The sequence below is a fragment of the Staurois parvus genome, unplaced genomic scaffold, assembly GCF_062004578.1.
Source record: "Staurois parvus isolate SC_StPar_1 unplaced genomic scaffold, SC_StPar_1.0 ptg000604l, whole genome shotgun sequence".
Taxonomy (NCBI): Eukaryota; Metazoa; Chordata; class Amphibia; order Anura; family Ranidae; genus Staurois; species Staurois parvus.
Genome location: NW_028318400.1, coordinates 227601 through 245784, shown reverse-complemented (window position 1 = coordinate 245784; position 18184 = coordinate 227601). Strand labels below are relative to the sequence as shown.

At 39.6% G+C, this 18184-nt stretch overlaps 1 protein-coding gene across 1 annotated transcript in view; it reads left to right on the top strand.

The window, feature by feature from the left end:
• The window catches only part of LOC149449761 (alpha-2-macroglobulin-like protein 1), a 125162-nt gene that overhangs the window by 79080 nt on the left and 27898 nt on the right, over nucleotides 1-18184 (top strand). The window contains exons 21-29 of the mRNA XM_089692748.1: nucleotides 1235-1356; nucleotides 3057-3114; nucleotides 3765-3848; nucleotides 4506-4682; nucleotides 6304-6385; nucleotides 7462-7618; nucleotides 14141-14215; nucleotides 16057-16219; nucleotides 17887-18092. Coding sequence (XP_089548874.1) covers nucleotides 1235-1356; nucleotides 3057-3114; nucleotides 3765-3848; nucleotides 4506-4682; nucleotides 6304-6385; nucleotides 7462-7618; nucleotides 14141-14215; nucleotides 16057-16219; nucleotides 17887-18092 — 1124 coding nt within the window. The remainder of the gene's footprint in view (nucleotides 1-1234; nucleotides 1357-3056; nucleotides 3115-3764; nucleotides 3849-4505; nucleotides 4683-6303; nucleotides 6386-7461; nucleotides 7619-14140; nucleotides 14216-16056; nucleotides 16220-17886; nucleotides 18093-18184) is intronic.

Sequence of the window (18184 nt, the reverse complement as noted above, 5' to 3'; positions counted from 1 at the left end):
CCCTGACAGCCCTGCCACTCTAAGCCATGGCCTATGTTACCTATGCAGAAATTTCTGAATTAGCTATTTTTGCTGAGCTTCAAATTTAAATGCATTTCACTTTGCTGCCCATTGCTCAATAAACTCAGTGGTATTTACAAAGAAGAGCTATATGATTTTTATGTATTTGATTGTCATTGCTGGTGTCAACTTTTTCTATAGACATTTTGGTAATTAGCCTGGTTATATCAAGAGTTTCCACAGAACCAATTTTGTTACTTGTATCAAGGACAGAACAATTATAGTATATATTTGTATTAAATTCAATGCTAATTTAACCCCTTTATGCCCAAGGGTAAAACAAATCTTAAAGCCTAAGCACAATTTTGCAACTTTGACATGTGTTCACAAAACTGTACAAATCATCACAACTACTTTGTGAATACAGGTGGATTATACCTTGTTATTTTTAGGACAAATTGGGCTTTCATTTGGTGGTAAATAGTAATGGGTATATCCTGATTTTTTTTTTCTTATTATTATTATCAAAGCAAAACTGACCCAAAATCATGAAAAAAAAAACATTTTTTAATGTTATTGTTATTTCTTGCTACTATCATAGCCAACCACCAAAGAACAACCCAAAATAATTTTTCCTGCTCCTGATGATTGCAGTGATACCACATGTGTGTATGCTAGTTGTTGTTTGCACCCGTAATACGGCCCAGAAACATTAGTGCACATTTTGCTTTTTACTTCTTATCCTGCCACTGCCACTGATACTAATTTAAAAAATAAAAAATAAAAATACTAACCCTGGCACTCACCTAGATCAAACCTTGATCTAGGTATTTTTATTTATTTTTTTATTATTATTTTTATTTTCTTACAAACACTTTTTTTGCTCTCTGAAGGGACAGAGAGAGATTCAATGTATCTCTCGCCTCCAGAGAAAGAAAACAAGGGGGGCGGGCTTCACAGTGACTGATCATTGTAATGTCTACACAGGCTTTCACAGCAATCATGTGACCCAGTTTTGGGAGTTCTAATGATCGGGACCCGGGGCTCATACTGACACACCATTCTCTGTGCCGGGAGCGCACCGCGTGGCGCACTCCTAGCAAAAAAGGCAGGTACACAAATTAGCAGCCCCATGGAAAATAGCCCAGTCCAATTTGCGTACACTCAGCGCCAAGGGGTTAAAGTGAACCTTTATTAGTTATATGCCTATATGTGATGATTCATTTTTTCCCAGGAGAAGTAAACATTACAGTGCGAACTGAGGCTGTGAACACTGAAGAGTTGTGTCAGAATGAGATACCGATTGTTCCCAAACAAGGGGCCATTGATACCATTGTAAAACCCTTACTTGTACAGGTAAGTGACCAGAAGTGGCGTTACATTACATGTTCATAACAGTTGTTTAGTTTAGGCTGATCCAAAATAATCAATTAATTATAGGAAAGAGACTAACACACTTCTGAAGATATTAGTACTCTCTGAGCACTGTTCTTTACCCAAAATCATGTACACCCTTGTAGAGACTGAGTAGATGAGGGGACTTCTCTTGCATCTCTGCCCAACACTCTTGAAGCTGGTGACAGAGTTGAGAGGGCATAGAGTGGCATGACTGCTTGAGTTGCATGCTGTACCAGATCTGTGTTGTTTCCAGGTGTAAGGAGTAGAGAACTGAGGTTCACAGAGCAGGAACCAAGCTCCGGAACACTGTGGTATTGCAGCAGGTTATAGGAACTACGTTGAGGCTGTTGCCAAGGGTGGATACCGAATCAGAAGGGAAAGATAGAGTTGGAGCACAAACTGAGGTCAGGAACAGTTGAGCAGCATAGTACTAAATCAGGAAGCAAATACAAAGTTCAGGAAACAACACAAATTCAGTAACAGCTGGGCAAAGTACAAGGCAGAAGGTAGGCCAAAGTCACAGCAAAGAGGCAAAAGCCCAGAGAAAGGTTGGAGGCAAGCCGGGTCATGTACAGTAAGGTAGAATCAGTAGATCAAGTCTCAGGTAGAAACATAGAAATGTGATGGCTGAAAAAAGAAAAGAAAAGTGGGCCACCAAGGTTGCCCTTTTTTTTTTTCTTTGTTTATACACGTTTTTGTATTTTTTTTCGTTACCTTTTTTGTCCAAGTATAGATCTAGGTTTATCCCAGGAATTTTTGGCGCTATTTACTGTTGACTGGCTCACTACCTCTGTTGCAAATTTATTCCAACTACCCTTTCAGTAAGGTAATATTTTCTAAGATTAGTTTTGAACTTTTCGTCAGGTAGTTTAAGGTCATGTCCCCGTATTCTTGATTTTGATTTCATATTAAAAATACTGCCCTCAGGAACCTTATTCACCATAATGTATTTAAAGTTTTTATTTGTGTCTACCCCTTTCCCTTCTTTCCTTCAGACTGTACATATTAGGTTCCTGAAGTCACTCCTGATATGTTTTATCCCTCAGACCTTTCACTATTTTTGTTGCCTTCTTTGGACTCATTGTATCGATCAATATATTTTTGTAAGCAAAGGCTCCATAACTGGACACAGTATTCTAAATGAGGTCTCACTAAAGATCTATATAGGGGAATCAGGACCTCCTTCTGTACAGTAAACAGGAACAAGCTGAAGCCCACCAAGTAACTTCCTTCTGCATTGTGTCAGTGTATATAGGCTACTGGGTGGCGATATCAGTGCCAAACATGCATGCTAATCTTTGCGCTAGCATGCCTGCTTGGTAATTTGCGTATGGCAGTTACCCTATGCATGCGCACATACTTAAGCCTGCACTGGCTGCCATACACTACTGAAGTAAATCCATCCTTCCTTACACCCAATAATCAGCCAATATTTATATTTAATCAAAAATATTCAAATGGTAATAATCAATCCTATAATCTTCAGAGAGGTGACATGCAACCTTGTCTTAGTATGTCCATATATGTCCTGGTTTACTCTAAAATAGGTAGGTGTACCTCTAGTCTGTATCTGTTCAGTAGTAACATGTCTTCTATTAAAGCCATCGCCAGATGTTCTCACATTGTGACATCTTTGTTCGACTTACTTCTTCTGACAGCCCGGAGGAGTTCTGGTGGAGAAATCGCACAGCTCTCTGCTCTGCATCCAAGAAGAAGGTGAGGAGAACATTACTGGGAACAGCAATCAACTGTAAATTCTTATCAAAAATATTCTTGTTCAGGGGCGGACTGACAACTCATGGGGCCCCCGGGCAATAGGGGATCATGGGGCCCCTGTGTCTTTGCCCACACTCAAAGCACACCCAAAAAAGCCTATAAAAGGTACCAGGGGCATTTCATGCGGCCCCCTACTGACCCCAGGCCCTCAGGCAGTGCCCGAGTACTCGAATGGTCAGTCCGCCCCTGTTCTTGATAGTTCTTACGGTGAAGCAGGTGACACACTTAATCATCTTATGTATACTGTATGTCAGGGCTAATCAGACTTTCTCACCTGCTGCAACATGGAAAAAGGAGGGGCTTTGTGGGATGGGGTGGGGTCTATGTTGCTCACCCAATAGATAAAATATCACCTGGCCTTTGTCCACTGTAACTTCACATGATAGTTGACTCAGCGGTAAATACCTGACAAACTCCAACCCATCACCACTGTAGCCAAAGGTAGAAAAAAAAGTATTGGTAGGAATTTAATTTAATTTTGTTGTAATAATTTAAATGGTCTGAGGTCCTCATTTTTATATTATCATTATGCATATGTGCATGTGGTTGTTTATTTTTTGGAACTTTTATCTCTCATGTTGATATTTCAGATAACACTAAGACAGAGGATGTTTCCCTAAAGGTTCCTATGGACATTCTGAAGGACTCTGAAAGAGCTTATGTGACTGTGTTGGGTGAGAGAAAGAAATTTACTTAGCAATGAGCATAGCATTTTAGAAGTATTGCACCCTAGGCTGAGATTTCTGACATAGACTAAATGTATTACAGCAGTGTAATTTTTTAAACTGACCTCATCACAGATGTTAGTGATCCTGGTCAAAGCTTAATATGAAAAGTAACTGCAGAAAATTCATTGTCTTGTCTAAAATTCTTAATTTGGAAAAGTCACAATTACATTCCAAACATCAATTTTTTAGCCTAGACCTCAAGATGGTGCTCAAGTTGATGTTTTTCCACTAACATCTAACACAGTGGCTAAATGGTTAGCACTTCCACCTGGCAGTACTAGGGTCATTGGCTCAAATCCCAACCACTGCATCACTTGCCTAGAGTTTGCATATTCTCCCTGTGCCTGCATGGGTTTCCTCCAGGTACTCCGGTTTCCTCCGACACTCCAAAGATATGCTGGTAGGTGAATTGGCTCCGGTCTAAATCGGCCCTAGTATGTGTATGTATGAATGCAGGTTAGGTAATTTAGATTGTACACCCCTTGAGGGTTAGGGACTGATGTGAATATATAATATAAATATATATGTAAAGCGCTGCATACATTGTTGATGCTATATATGTACATATAATAAATTATTCTTTCCTATACTTTAACCTTACAGGAGATATTATGGGCACAGCATTGCAAAACCTGGACCGTCTACTGGCCATGCCATATGGGTGTGGAGAACAGAACATGGTCCTCTTTGCCCCCAATATCTTCATTCTGCAGTATTTGGAAAAGACTCATCAGCTAACCGATGAGATCAAGAGCAAAGCCATCAAGTTCCTAGAGAGTGGTGAGACTTTATATGTAGTGCGGTTTCTTATTTATTAAAAAAAAATATTTCTTCCAATATACCGTATTTTCCGGCGTATAAGACGACATTTTAACCCCTGGAAATCGTCTACAAAGTCGGGGGTCGTCTTATACGCCGGGTGCTGTGCTGAAACCTTACCGTACTTCCGGGTTGACGCTACTGCGCATGTCTTCGGCAGCAGTAGACGATCGCGGATCACCGTAGCTCGCAGAACTGCATGAGACGTCGGATGCAGCAGTGCTCGATTGAGCTTGACTGAAACTGTGATATGCAGAGAAGAGATACACAGTGATTCTGCGCATGTCACAGTTTCAGTCACGATCAATCGAGCACTGAACGGCTGCATCCGACGTCTCATGCAGTTCTGCGAGGAATGGTGATCAGTGATCGTCTACTGCTGCCCTAGACATGTGCAGAAGTGTCAGCTCGGAAGTACCGGTATGGTACTGCTGCATCCGACCTTGTCCCCTTAACTTCTATGAGATACGGTAATTATTAATATTATAATGTCTGTGGCAGTTCTGTGCAATTTATGGTATCTTGGAGACAGGCAGGGCTGGGCAGGCAGGGAGAGCTGACCCACCCAATCCAAGCAGGCTTTGTATGCAGTGTGCACAGTGTGCACAGAAAATACTGGTACATTGCTTGCCGTGATTGGTTGGAAGAGGGGGGTAGTCTTATACGGCGAGTATAGCCCAAACCCTATATTTTAACAGGAAAAGTAGGGGGGTCGTCTTATACGCCCAGTCGTCTTATACGCCGGAAAATACGGTAAGTCTAAAATATCTGCTAGTGTGAACATTTGCAATGCTTGTCAGATAATCATGCTATAAAACAAATATGGCCAAATTGGATAAATCTGTAGTGAAGTGTGATTTGTAAAGATGATTCATCTCAGAACCCCAACGCTCAGCCGCCATACAGCAGTTATATCACTGGGAACATTTCAGCAAAATATACTGTAAGTGATTGGCCATGCGGAATATTACAAATTATGCTGCATTCACACTTGAGCAATTTCTAGCTCGAAGCTCCAAAAACGAGCAAGCTTAAAAAAATATTTTGTTCTCTGTGGTGCTTGTTCATGTGATCAGGGGTGAACAGGCACCATGAGAACAATTTATTTTTGAAGTTTTGCACTTTTTTGGAGTTTTGAGCTTCAAGCTACAAAGTGCTCAAGTGTTGTTCTCATTTATTCTTGGGACAGCCATCATTAAAAGGAATAATGCAATCTGAAACCGTTTGGTAACACACCATTGTGTTGAGAACCTCTTTGCTCTGCGAAAGGGTTATGTATAAATCTTGGCATGGTGGAATGTGGAATAATTGCCTTTAAAAACCATCTGAGCCCAGTCATTTTTATAGTATGCATCAAATTAAATGTTACCTTATACCTGTTTTCTATACAGGCACTTCTACTTTCCATCAGTCTTAACATAAGCCAAAGTGTGTTATAGCCGGCCAATAGAGAGTTAAATTATTTTAAATCTACAATCTGGTAGTATTTGTAGATTCTTGATGCTTACATAGTTAAGTATAAACATATTTATCATAAACCTTTTTGAATGGACAGTATACATTATGCGTGTATTTTGTTTAGGATATCAGCGACAGTTGACATACAAGCGTGATGATGGGTCATACAGTGCCTTTGGAAAAAGTGACCGCGAGGGCAACACATGGTAAATGCCAAAACCTAGATAAATGTTTTCCAGTAACAAAAGAAAAACACACACACACACGTTTTATATTATATATGCTTTCTCCTATGTTTGATGCATGCATAACAATTTTTGGTATAAAAAATGTATACTGAATGTATCATAGATAATCACTGGGCTACTTAGCTGTCCATCCACATTTTTTATCACTTGTAATTCCAGCAGAGTGTCGGTTGACACTTATGCTATACATATTTAATAAGATCTTGTGAACAAATCCCAACTCACTAAGTGCAACACAATTCAGTTAAGGTCAGAGAGAATACATATAGTTCCGTAATGCAACATGAATAGTTGAAATATATACAGTACATTTTTTAAAAACTAGTGGCAAAACCCTACAGCAGAGCTCAGACTGGGAGAGGGAAAAGTAGAACAAGGGACCAGTCAGGTGTGCTGATGTACTCATGCGAAAACATAAGACATGCTGATAGGAGAGAGCAGGATGACAGAGATGAGGGTGCTACTTCTTTCTTCACAGGCAAGCGGAAGGCTTAGGTCTGTAATCTGAACAGTGGCAGAGAAATATCACTGCTCCTTCTACCAGATAAAGCTATGTAAATCTTAGGCCTGAATGGACTGAAAGACACATCCTTTGGCAGGTTAAACTTTCATTTATGTACAATATTTTTTCTGTATAGTTAGCTATTTGCTTGGAGTTCAGTTTTAAAATAATAATAGCATGGTAATTCCCGTTAAACTAGTATTAAACCCAAAACCAAAAATGTGTTACTTTTTTTTTTTTACCAAACCACACAAGGCTACGATGACGTCTCTGCAAGTCATCAATTTAATTTCAATTATCGTTCTTGAAGAGTCATACAAATCACTCTAGTAAAGGTTCTGTCCAAAGGATATGAAAGAGCTAGACACTGTTTTTCCGGCTATGGTCCATATCATCTTCATTATTTATCTTAGCGTCTATTTGAAAGTAAAAGTTTTACTCACTATTTTGTTTAATTGATTATTATTGTTAGCTTTGTTTTCTATTATAACAGGACAATTCTCCTAAATACATTTATTGCATTCTTCTACAGGCTGTCAGCATTTGTAGTGAAGTCCTTTAGCAAAGCTCGGCCTTATATATTTATAGATGAAAGCCACCTAAAACAATCCTTTACCTGGCTGAAGAATCATCGTAATGAGACTGGCTGCTTCCGCAGTGTGGGAAGACTCTTCAATAATGCTATGAAGGTGATTTGGATACCATTTCAGTTAATTCTTGTAACAACAACCCTCATGGTCCAAAATATGTGATTGGACAAAACTTGGCTTTTGTGTTTGGACCATAAGTTTAAGACATATTCTTCAATTACTCCCTACAACTGCATTATACCAATAAATCAATTCATCTATAGATCTTGAGACCGTTTCTCTTTATCACCAGTTTGAGACTTTCTCTTTGTCATCATTTTCTTGAGATATCTGTCACCAGTAGGGGGCATCTCTCTTTATCACCAGTTTCTTGAGACCATTTCTATCACTGGTTTCCTGAAACTGCCTTTATTTATCACAAATTTCTTGTGACCTTTCTTCTGAATCACTAGTCTGTAGAGGCAAACTATCACCAGTTTCTTGAAACATATCCCTTATCACTGGTTTCTCAAGAACATCTCTCTAAAACACCAGTTTCCTTAGACCTTGAGGTTGATTTACCGATAGGAAATAAGCCTCACAAAGGATTTTGTCCTGGAGCTTAGTGAATGTGTTGGAAGTTTGAACTTGCAAAAAATAGCCAATCATGTAGAAGGAAAATTAAAAAAAAAAATACAGCATTTTTGCTTTCAAATGATTGGATGATGAAAGCCAGAAGAGGTTCACTAAACTCTGGGGCAAGTTCCCTTGCAATCATGTGCAAGCAATATTTTTTTTTCCTTGCACGTGATTGGATATTCTTTGCAAAGTGAAACGTCACTATGTTTTTTTTAAAGCAGAACTATACTCACCTTGGCTCCAGCAATGCAATGCCCTGGAGCTCCCCGATGGCCATTGACATCTTCGTGCAGCCAGCTTCCAGGTGTCACGCACTGGCCGCTTTCATTGACCGGGCCGATACAAAGTCACTCCTGTGCATGCACAGGAGTTCTGTGAGCTTTGGGATTGCTATATTTCTACAGTAAGTTGCATATGTAGCATGTCTCTTCTGCATTAAAAGTCCTGCCTGTTCACCTATTTTTATAATTTACATTGTTTCCCTTTAAGTACTGGGGCAAATTCAGAAAGTGAGAAGCCAATTTGACCTTGAAAATCACCTTAACCTCTGGAAGATTTACCCCCCTCATGACCAGGCCATGTTTTGTGATACGGCACTGCATTATTTTAACTGACAATTGTGTGGACATGTAATGCTGTACATAAATGAGATGTATGTCTTTTACTTCCCACAAATAGAGCTTTCTGTTCGTGTTATTTGATCACCTCTAGGTTTTCTATTTTTTGTGCTATAAATTAAAAAACACAGACATTAAAAAAAAACAGCATTTTTTTACTTTCTGCTATAAAACATATCCAATAAGAAAAATTAAAAAAAATAAAATTAATAAATTTAGGCCAAAATGTATTCTGCTACATATTCTTGGTAAAAATAAAAAATTCCAATAAGTGTACACTTATTGGTTTGCAGAAAAGTTATAGCGTCTACAAATGGCAGTGTGTATATAGTGGACATTTAAAAAAAAAAAATACTAGTAATGGTGGCAATCAGCGACTTATAGCAGGACTGCGATATTGCAGTAGACAATCTGACACTTTGTGGGAACCAGTGACACTAATACAATGATCAGTACTAAAAATATACACTGACACTGTACCAATGACACTGGTTGGGAAGGGGTTAAACATCTAGGGCAATCAAAAAGGTTAATTGTGTGCCTCGCCAGTGTTCTTGTGTGTACAGTGTGCTGTTTTTACTGGTCGCTGACATAACAAAGCTCTGCTTTGTTTACATAGGCAGAGCCATGTTTTGTTCGTCTCCTCGGCGGACTACAGGTGCCATTGGCCGGCACCTGTTGATTTGCTTCTGCTGTGTCCAGTCACAGCAGAAGTGATACTCCGGCAGCAGGCGCTCGCCCCCCAGTGGCGGAAATGCAATATCATGTTTATATACGTGATTTTGCACAGAACATTTACCCTGTAGCAGTAAATCTGCTATAGAGTGGACGGAAAATAGTTAAAGTTCCTATCTTTATTACCAGTTTTTTGAGACCATCTCTATCGCCAGTTACTTGAGGCCACCTCTCTTTATGACCAGTTTATAAAGACCATTCTACCTAATCACCAGTTTTTTGAGACCAGCTCTATCACTGTTTTCTTGAGACCACAGCTTTTTATCACTAGTTTCTTGAGATCATCTATCTTCATCATCATTTTTGTTATCAGCAATTTCAACATATTCTCTATATCAACTCTTTCCTCTCTCTTTATAAGTTTACAGCTAATTTAAAGATACAATAAGGATTTAGATCTGGGAACACAGAATGCACAGTAAAATATCACTTTTAATGAATGGCTTTAAAAACAATAAGTGGCGTGCAAAAAAAAAAATAAAAACACTGAGGCCTCAGCAATTTCAGGAACAATTTACTGAAATACAAACTACAATGTGTATCAAAACAACAATAAGTTTTTAACAACTCCAGACACAAAACTTTCAAAAGGGATTGAACTGATCTAGTAAGAACTCCAGTTGTGGTAGCCTATACCACATTTCCTAAATGGATTTTCCTACTAGAAGGTAGTACTCTGTGTGAAGTTTAATGGTTGACATGCTGGGTATCACATATGGATGCCTCAGGCCCTGACATGTTTCCCCTATGTGTCTTCCTTGGAGGGACCTTTTCTGTTTCAATACATTTTTAATGAATAAAAATGTAAAATATCCAGTCTTACAGAAGGTCACATTTTAACATATGATGTATATAAGAAATAAAGCGATAGACGGTTGTGACCAAACATTTAGTTGCATGCCCCTTGAAACACACAAAAACTATAATATGATGGTGTGAAGTACACCCGAGGGGGTTATGGCAGCTAGTGTGACATGTTCCCTCAAAAGTATTATTAAAATAGTGAGACTACACTCACCAAAAGAGTGAACGTCCAAACATCATTAAAGCTCTGTTTGGAAAAAAACCCCATAATGTGAGGGTACCAACTGTGAAACCAGAAACTTGGTGTAAAATGATGTGTGAAAAAATGAGAAGTGCAGAAAGACAGGAAACACACAAGGAGGGGATGGGGTGAAGGGGTGGTGTTGGGCCCCCATGTGCAGAGTGAAACTCCAGTTAGTTAGCTTCAGGAAGTTGAAGGGACCATAATTCATTGAAGTTTCTCCCTAGATAGTTAGATATCTATGGATTATATTTTTTTTTATTATGTAGAATGTCAGCTAACTTCTCATTAAACAAGTACCATGAGTCGGAACACAGAGGGCCGTTTTCAGGCCCTTTTCAGTCTGTGCTTACCTCTTATCTGCCCTTACACATTGGACATTTGTGCCAGTGAAAAGCAGTCTTTTTGGATGTTTCTGTGATAGCTACTATGATTTTCATTTGCACCAAGCCAGCATTTTGTGTAGCCCGACCTGGCATTTTCCCTAGTCTGTGCCGCCATGAACTTGAGTGCTTTGTTTCCAGCTATCATTGGAGACAATGCACCACATTTTTGTTTGTACTCACCCAATGTTACCAAAGACTAATATTTATATGCTGAAGTTCACTGTGAATGCACAGCCTCTTTGGGTGTCTTTTCCAAAACTAATATGAACTCAGCAGGAGGTCATCTGTTATCTGTTTTATTGCATTACTGGCTCTGTGCATTATCTATTTTGATATATTAGGCAATCTAAAATAGTGGGTTCTGCTTAGCTGGATGTGAAGCTCATTATTGTGAAACTTTGGGGGGATTTACTAAAACTAGGGCACTCAGAATCTGGTGCAGCTGTGCATGGTAGCCAATTAGCTTCTGACTTAACTTGTTCAAATAAAACAACAATAAAACATGGAAGCTGACTGATTACTATGCAGAGCTGCACCAGAGTTTGCACTCCATAGTTTTAGCAAATAACCCCCTTGCTATGCTTAGAGGTGTATTTATAAAACATTTGCAGAGGTATTCATCCTGTGGAACGGCTTTCACATTTGTTTGGTGAGAATGGGAGCAAAACCAAATGTTATTAGGCATTGTTAATTATTTTCTCAGGTTGAATGTTCTTCATTCCTTCTTCAGAATAAAATGAATCTGGAAATGGGTCATTAGAGGGAGTTGACACTCATAGTAAATACATATTTATTTCCTATCATCATCAGGTCCATCTAGTGGCCACAATGCAGTATTTTCCCGATTCACTCTATTCTGTAAGAATGAAGAGCGAGAAAATAGTCTACTGATATTCAATTTTGCCCCCATTTCAACAGAATAAATGTATAAATCCAGTTTCATTGGGTGAATAGCTCTGCGATTGTTTTATAAATATAACCCATCATATTTGGAGAGACACACTGCTCTATGCTTCTTTTGATATACACTGTATGGGAGCCATTTTGACACTGCTGTCTCCCTTTTTCACATCCCTTATTTCTCACTGGATATACTGTATATGATCAGTCCTCTATGGGACCTCTTCAATATTACCAGAGTCCATGATCTGCATGTTGAGCTGTGTATTTTTGGCTTTCTGAAGTTCCTGAAGTCGCTCTTGATACATTTTATCCCCCCAGACCATTTTTATTACCTGCCTCTGGATTTGTTCCATCTTATCAATATCGTTTTTTAAGTGAGGTCCCAGAACTGGACATAGTATTCTAAATGAGGTCTAACTAAAGATCTATATAGGGGAATCAGGACCTCCTGCTGGTGACCCCTCTAGTGATTCATCCTAAAATTTTATTTCCATTCACTTCCCCCATTGCCTGGCCACACTATTTGCTCATTTTGCAATCATCTGAAATAAGTACTCCCAAGTCCTTTTCCTCTGAAGTGCTGACCAACTCTGTACCCCCAATGTTGTACTTTCGCAAGAGATTCTTTCTCCCTAGGTGCATTGTTTTACATTTAGAGACACTGAAGTGCAATTTCCACTTTTCTTCCAGCAGTGCCAACTCATGTTCCATGTTACATACACCTCCATGGATATCAACCCTATTGCACACCTTTGTTTCACCAGCAAAAAGACAAACCTTACCAACAAACCTTTAGTTATATCACTTACATATAGTTACATATAGATTAAATAGAACAGGACCTAGTACAGAGTCTTGTGGTACACCACTAATGACTGGTCTCTGTTCTGAGTGAGCCCCATTTACAACCACACTCTGGTATCTATCCTTTAGTCAGATGCATATCCACTGAACCACCCAAGGGCTAAGTCCTAGCTTGTACAACTTTTATATTACAACAATATGTGGAACATACAATGCCTTGTTGAAATCAAGATATGCTATGTCCACAGCACCACTCTGGTCCAAAACATTGGTAATATAGTCAAAAAATCCAATCAGATTAGTCTGACATGATCTGCCCTCGGTAAAGCCATGTTGCTTTGGAGCCAGCAAATTGTGTATTTTTAAGTGATCAATGATCCTTCTTTTCAGGAGTGATTCCATTAACCTGACTCTGACCGATGTTAAACTCACTGGTCTGTAATTGCCAGCTTCTACCTGGATATTGTGGATAGCTACAATATTAGCTGTCCGCCAGTCATGGGAAACTTCTGTTAGAAGAGATTGATTAAAAAGATAAGTTAATTGTTCAATAACTTTACCTCGAAGTTCTCTTAGAACTCTAGGATGAATATCATCAGGGCCCATTACTTTATTAATCTTTCACCGAGCCAGTTCCTCTGCTACCTCTGGAAATTCTAAAAATTAACCATCATTACTAGAACCAATATAATTTCCCAACTTATTATTGTTAGCATAATTTATTTTCTACCTTTTCTCTTTATCGGCAGTTTTAATACATCTTTGCATGAAAGATCTTCTCTTTACGGAAAACAAAAAAATGATCTTTTATGGGAAAATTATAGATCTTATTTACAATAACCAATTAAATTTCATCTTCTATTCTCTGGGAAAATAAAACAAGGAATCTGTGTGCCATTTTTGTGTGGAGGAAACAAGAATGGATAAAAAACAAACACTCATTAAACAATCTTCCAGGAAGCATGAACATGTTAAAAGGCAATTGTTATAATAAATGTCATACTTACCTGCTCTGTGCAGTGGTTTTGCACAGAACGGCCCTAATCCTCCTCTTCTCCAATATCCTGCTGGTGCTCCTGGCTTCTCCCTCCTGCTGAGTGCCCCCAGAGCAAGCACTCAAAGCACAAAGCACTCAAGCAGGCTCGCTCCCCAGCCATTGCTAAGCATGTCCTTTCACACACAGAGCTGCAGCTTGACCCCACCCTCTCTTCTCATTGGTTCACTGGCTGTGATTGACAGCAGCAGGAGTCAATGGCTCTTGCTGCTGTCTCAGCCAATGAGGAGGGAGAGTACCTTGAGAGTCGAGGCTCCAGTGCGCATTGTTGGATCACGATGGGGTTCAGGTAACTATTAGGGTGGACGCATAGAAGGTTCTATTCTATGCTTTAAGGTAAAAACCTTTTACAACCACTTTAAAGTAAAGTAAAACCATTCTACATTTTATTTTAACTAAATCTGCATAATTAAATAGAAAAATAAAAATGTTAAATAGAAGCCATGGTCTCTATTACAGGGAGGAGTGGAAGATGACATTTCCCTTTCCGCCTATGTGGCAATTGCTCTGATAGATGGCGGTGTACCCCTGGAGGTGAGTGATCAATATTAATAACCATAGGTGTGCGTAGCCTATTGCATTAGGGCGTGCATCCCAAAGATCAAACACAGATACATTGAAGAAATTATTTTATTGCAGAGCCAGTCAGAGGAAGATCTAACCCATCTCCCCACCGGCACACACAATGATAATGAGCGTGTGCACACTTATGTTAATAACTATTTTATTCAAATATTGTAGTTTATTATAAGGCACTTCCCAATGGTAATAATTGTATAACTTGCTCTAGGTTTTACATTTGTAGTTAAAAGAAAAAGTATTTTACTTCAAAAATATATATTTTTTTATCATTTGACTGATAAAGATTATCTGTTCCTGTTCAAGTGGAAGTTTTAGGCGCTCTCCCCCATCAGTACCAGCCCATCTTGTTATATTTTCCATTATATGAAATAATGCTGCCAGAGCCCCCATTATCTAATCTTTATGAGTGACCAATATAGGTTAATTATTTATTTAATTTTTTAATGTAAGCTTTGTAGTGATAAGTATCTGTGGGGGAAAGAACTTACATTACATAAATAGTTTTGCGCTAACTCATATAGACATAATAGTCCATAAACAGATTCAAACGTGATAGTTCAATCAAAATATGAAATATATTTGATTGAACTATCACGTTTGAATCTGTTTATGGACTATTATGTCTATATGAGTTAGCGCAACACTATTTATGTATGTTTTATGTTTTAAGTGTGGGATCACCTTTTAAGTGTTATTGCAGTGGCTCTATTTTATTAGCTTATTCGCTAGTTTTATAGCGCACATTGTTTTTTTATTTAGTTATATCACATAGATTGCAGTGTCACAGCACAAAAACAATGGAGCAGCATCACCTTAGAATAATGTAACTAGGTTACATTGTGGTACAGTAAAATGCACTCAAGAAGCACGGACATTTACAGTTAAAGTAAATATATTACCATTAAACCCAAAGAATTATATATATATATTTATTCCATTCGACTGCCAACTGGATCATTCCTCTAAAGTAGGGGTCTCTAAACATTCTAAACAATAGACCAATTTACTGTCCTTCAAACTTTAGGGGGCCCATATTAGAGTCAGTGGGAGCAAAAAATGTCCTAGCAACCAGTGGGGGTAAACAATATCCTGTGTTTGGAGTCAGTGGGAGAAATAGTGCCCTATCGTTGGTGTCAGTAGGGGAAATAGTGCCACATCGTTGGTGTCAGTGGGAGAAATAGTGCTCCATCATTGGTGTCAGTGGGAGAAATAGTGCTCCATCGTTGGTGTCAGTGGGAGAAATAGTGCCCCATCCTTGGTGTCAGTGGGAGAAATAGTGCCCCATGGTTGATGTCAGTGGGAGGAATAGTGCCTTTCTGATGGTGTCAGTGGGAGGAATTATGCCCCCTTGTTAGTATCAGTTGAAAGAATAGTTCACCATTGTTAGTATCAATGGAAGGAATAGTGCCCCATCGTTGGTATAAATGGAAGTAATAATGCTTCATTCTTGGTGTCAGTGTGGATAATAGTGCCCCATTGTTGGCGTCACTGGATGGAATAGTGCCCCATTGTTTGTGTCACTGGATGGAATAGTGCCCCTTTGCTGGTGTCAGTGGAAGAATAGTGCCCCATTGTTGGTGTCAGTGACAGGAATTATGCCCCACTGTTGGTGTCACTGGATAGAATAATGCTCCAAGGGCCGGATAAACGCAAGCAAAGGGCCAAAGTTTTCAGACTGCTGCTCTAAAGCAAAAAAACTTTACAAAAAAAAAGGTTACTTGTATCCATTACGTTACAGATGATATATTTAGCAATTTTCTTTCTCATGTATCCTTTTTTTTTTCTCCATGTAGGATCCTCTGGTCAGAGAAGCAGTGTCCTGTCTGCAAAAAGTAGCCGTGGATGTGTCTAGTGTATACACTCTGGCTCTGCTAGCTTACACATATACACTCAGCGGAGACACCGAGCTCAGAAAAACTGTATTGGACAAACTAGAGGAGAAGGCTGTTGGAGGAGGTGAGAAATCAATTAACTTAGAGAACTCCAGGCAAATGTATATATTTGCATATAGCCGAATCTATTTAAAATGTATACTTGTTTTAAATAGTATGCAATAAATTACAAGATGACTTAATTAACTTTTCATTCCTTCCTATACACCAGCTGAAATGCAAAATAAAACTATGTCTACATCCAAACCCCTATAGCAAAACCCCAGTTTTTACTTTCATATAGTAAATATCAATGGTCCAAGATTACTGAAAATAAAAAAGAAACCTTTGTTGCAGTACTCGCCTTCTATCACCAGTCTTCTCAGTTTTAAGATGGCCAGCATCATTTATCCCACTTTCTAATAGGCCCCCCAATCACATTAGGCAATTTGGAAATCTAAATCATGGCAAAAAGCATGATGCACATTTGGGTACCATTATTTTTAATGGCACTTCAAACGCAGTGGGATTCTGCCGCAATAGTCATGACAGACTGCAAATGTACAATCAAAACGTACACATTCCTGCGTGAAACATGGCTGTGTGTATAAGTGGGTGCTGCAGCGACCGAGAACCGAGACAGAATCAGCAAGAGAGAATGTCACCAGCACACAGAGTATCACCAATATGGGTCCAAAAGTTTTAATGATCGATCACCTAGTTACAGCAAGGCAACATTTCGGAGTCTTGCAGAACCCCTTTATTCGGCATGTGACCACATGCCGGATGAAGGGGTCCTGCGACTCTGAAATGTTGCCTTGCTGTAACTATGTGATCGTTCACTAAAACGTTTGGACCCATATTGGTGATACTCTGTGTGCTGGTGACATTCTCCCTTGCTGAGTCATGATAGAATAGCGCGCAGGGGCGGACTGACCATTTGGAAACTCGGGCACTGCCCCTAGTGCCTTTTTCATAGGCTTTTTTGAGTTTGGGCAAGGACACAGGGGCCCCATGATCCCCTATTGCCCGGCGGCCCCATGAGTTGTCAGTCCGCCCCTGATAGCGCGTCAAACATGCCAAAGCACTCCTTTAAAAATTCTGCTAAGCTTGTTTCCCACAAAGGAACAGGAGCTTCTTTTGCGTGACAAACGCACGTAGGGCAGCTAATTGAAGTGAATTGGTTGCCATATGCGTGGTACACGGAAAAGCCTGTAAATCACTCTTTTAAAATGGCAACGCTCATTCCTACTATGCAATATCTGAATGGGGCCTTGGGTGAATTCACATTTGTAAATGCATCTGCAGTCCTACTACATGTGAGAAACTCAGCAGGGGATCCCAAGATTAGCTACAAGAGGCAACCCATCAAAAGCAATGGAAGGCTATTGGCTCCCCCAGCTAATCACACCCACTCGCATATAATCACTGCTTGAGTGATTACATGCAAGTGGACGCAATTAGCTGTGGGAACCGACAGCTTCTCATTGCTTTCAATGGGGCTTGCCTCTTGCATCTAATCGCAAGAATCCCCGCTGGGGTTCTCCCATGTAGTCCAACTGCAGATGCATTCACAAGTGTGAATGCACCCTTAGCTTGAGATGTCACTTGGGACATCTCATCACATCAGCCTGGGAATACTACTGCATTCAATGGTACTCACTAATAACAAGCCAGTAATGAGGTCATACAAACAAGCTTTAGCGAGAGAAAAGACCATAATATAGTTATGTCATGTCCTTGTATCTACAGATGGACAACTCTACTGGAAACGTGATACTGTGCCTCCCAAGCAAGATTCATACTGGTACCGAGCTCCATCTGCTGAGGTGGAGATGAGCTCCTATGTGCTCCTGGCTCTACTCTCTGGTCCTGAACCTGACCTGGGCAAAGCTGCAGAGATTGTGAACTGGCTGAGCAAACAGCAGAACCCCTATGGAGGCTTCTCATCTACACAGGTGACTGATGGACTAAATACAGAAATGCAGCAAGCTAGATTCAGCAAGGCTTATCTGTTCACTGATAACCTGCAGCATATCTCACTGTCAAC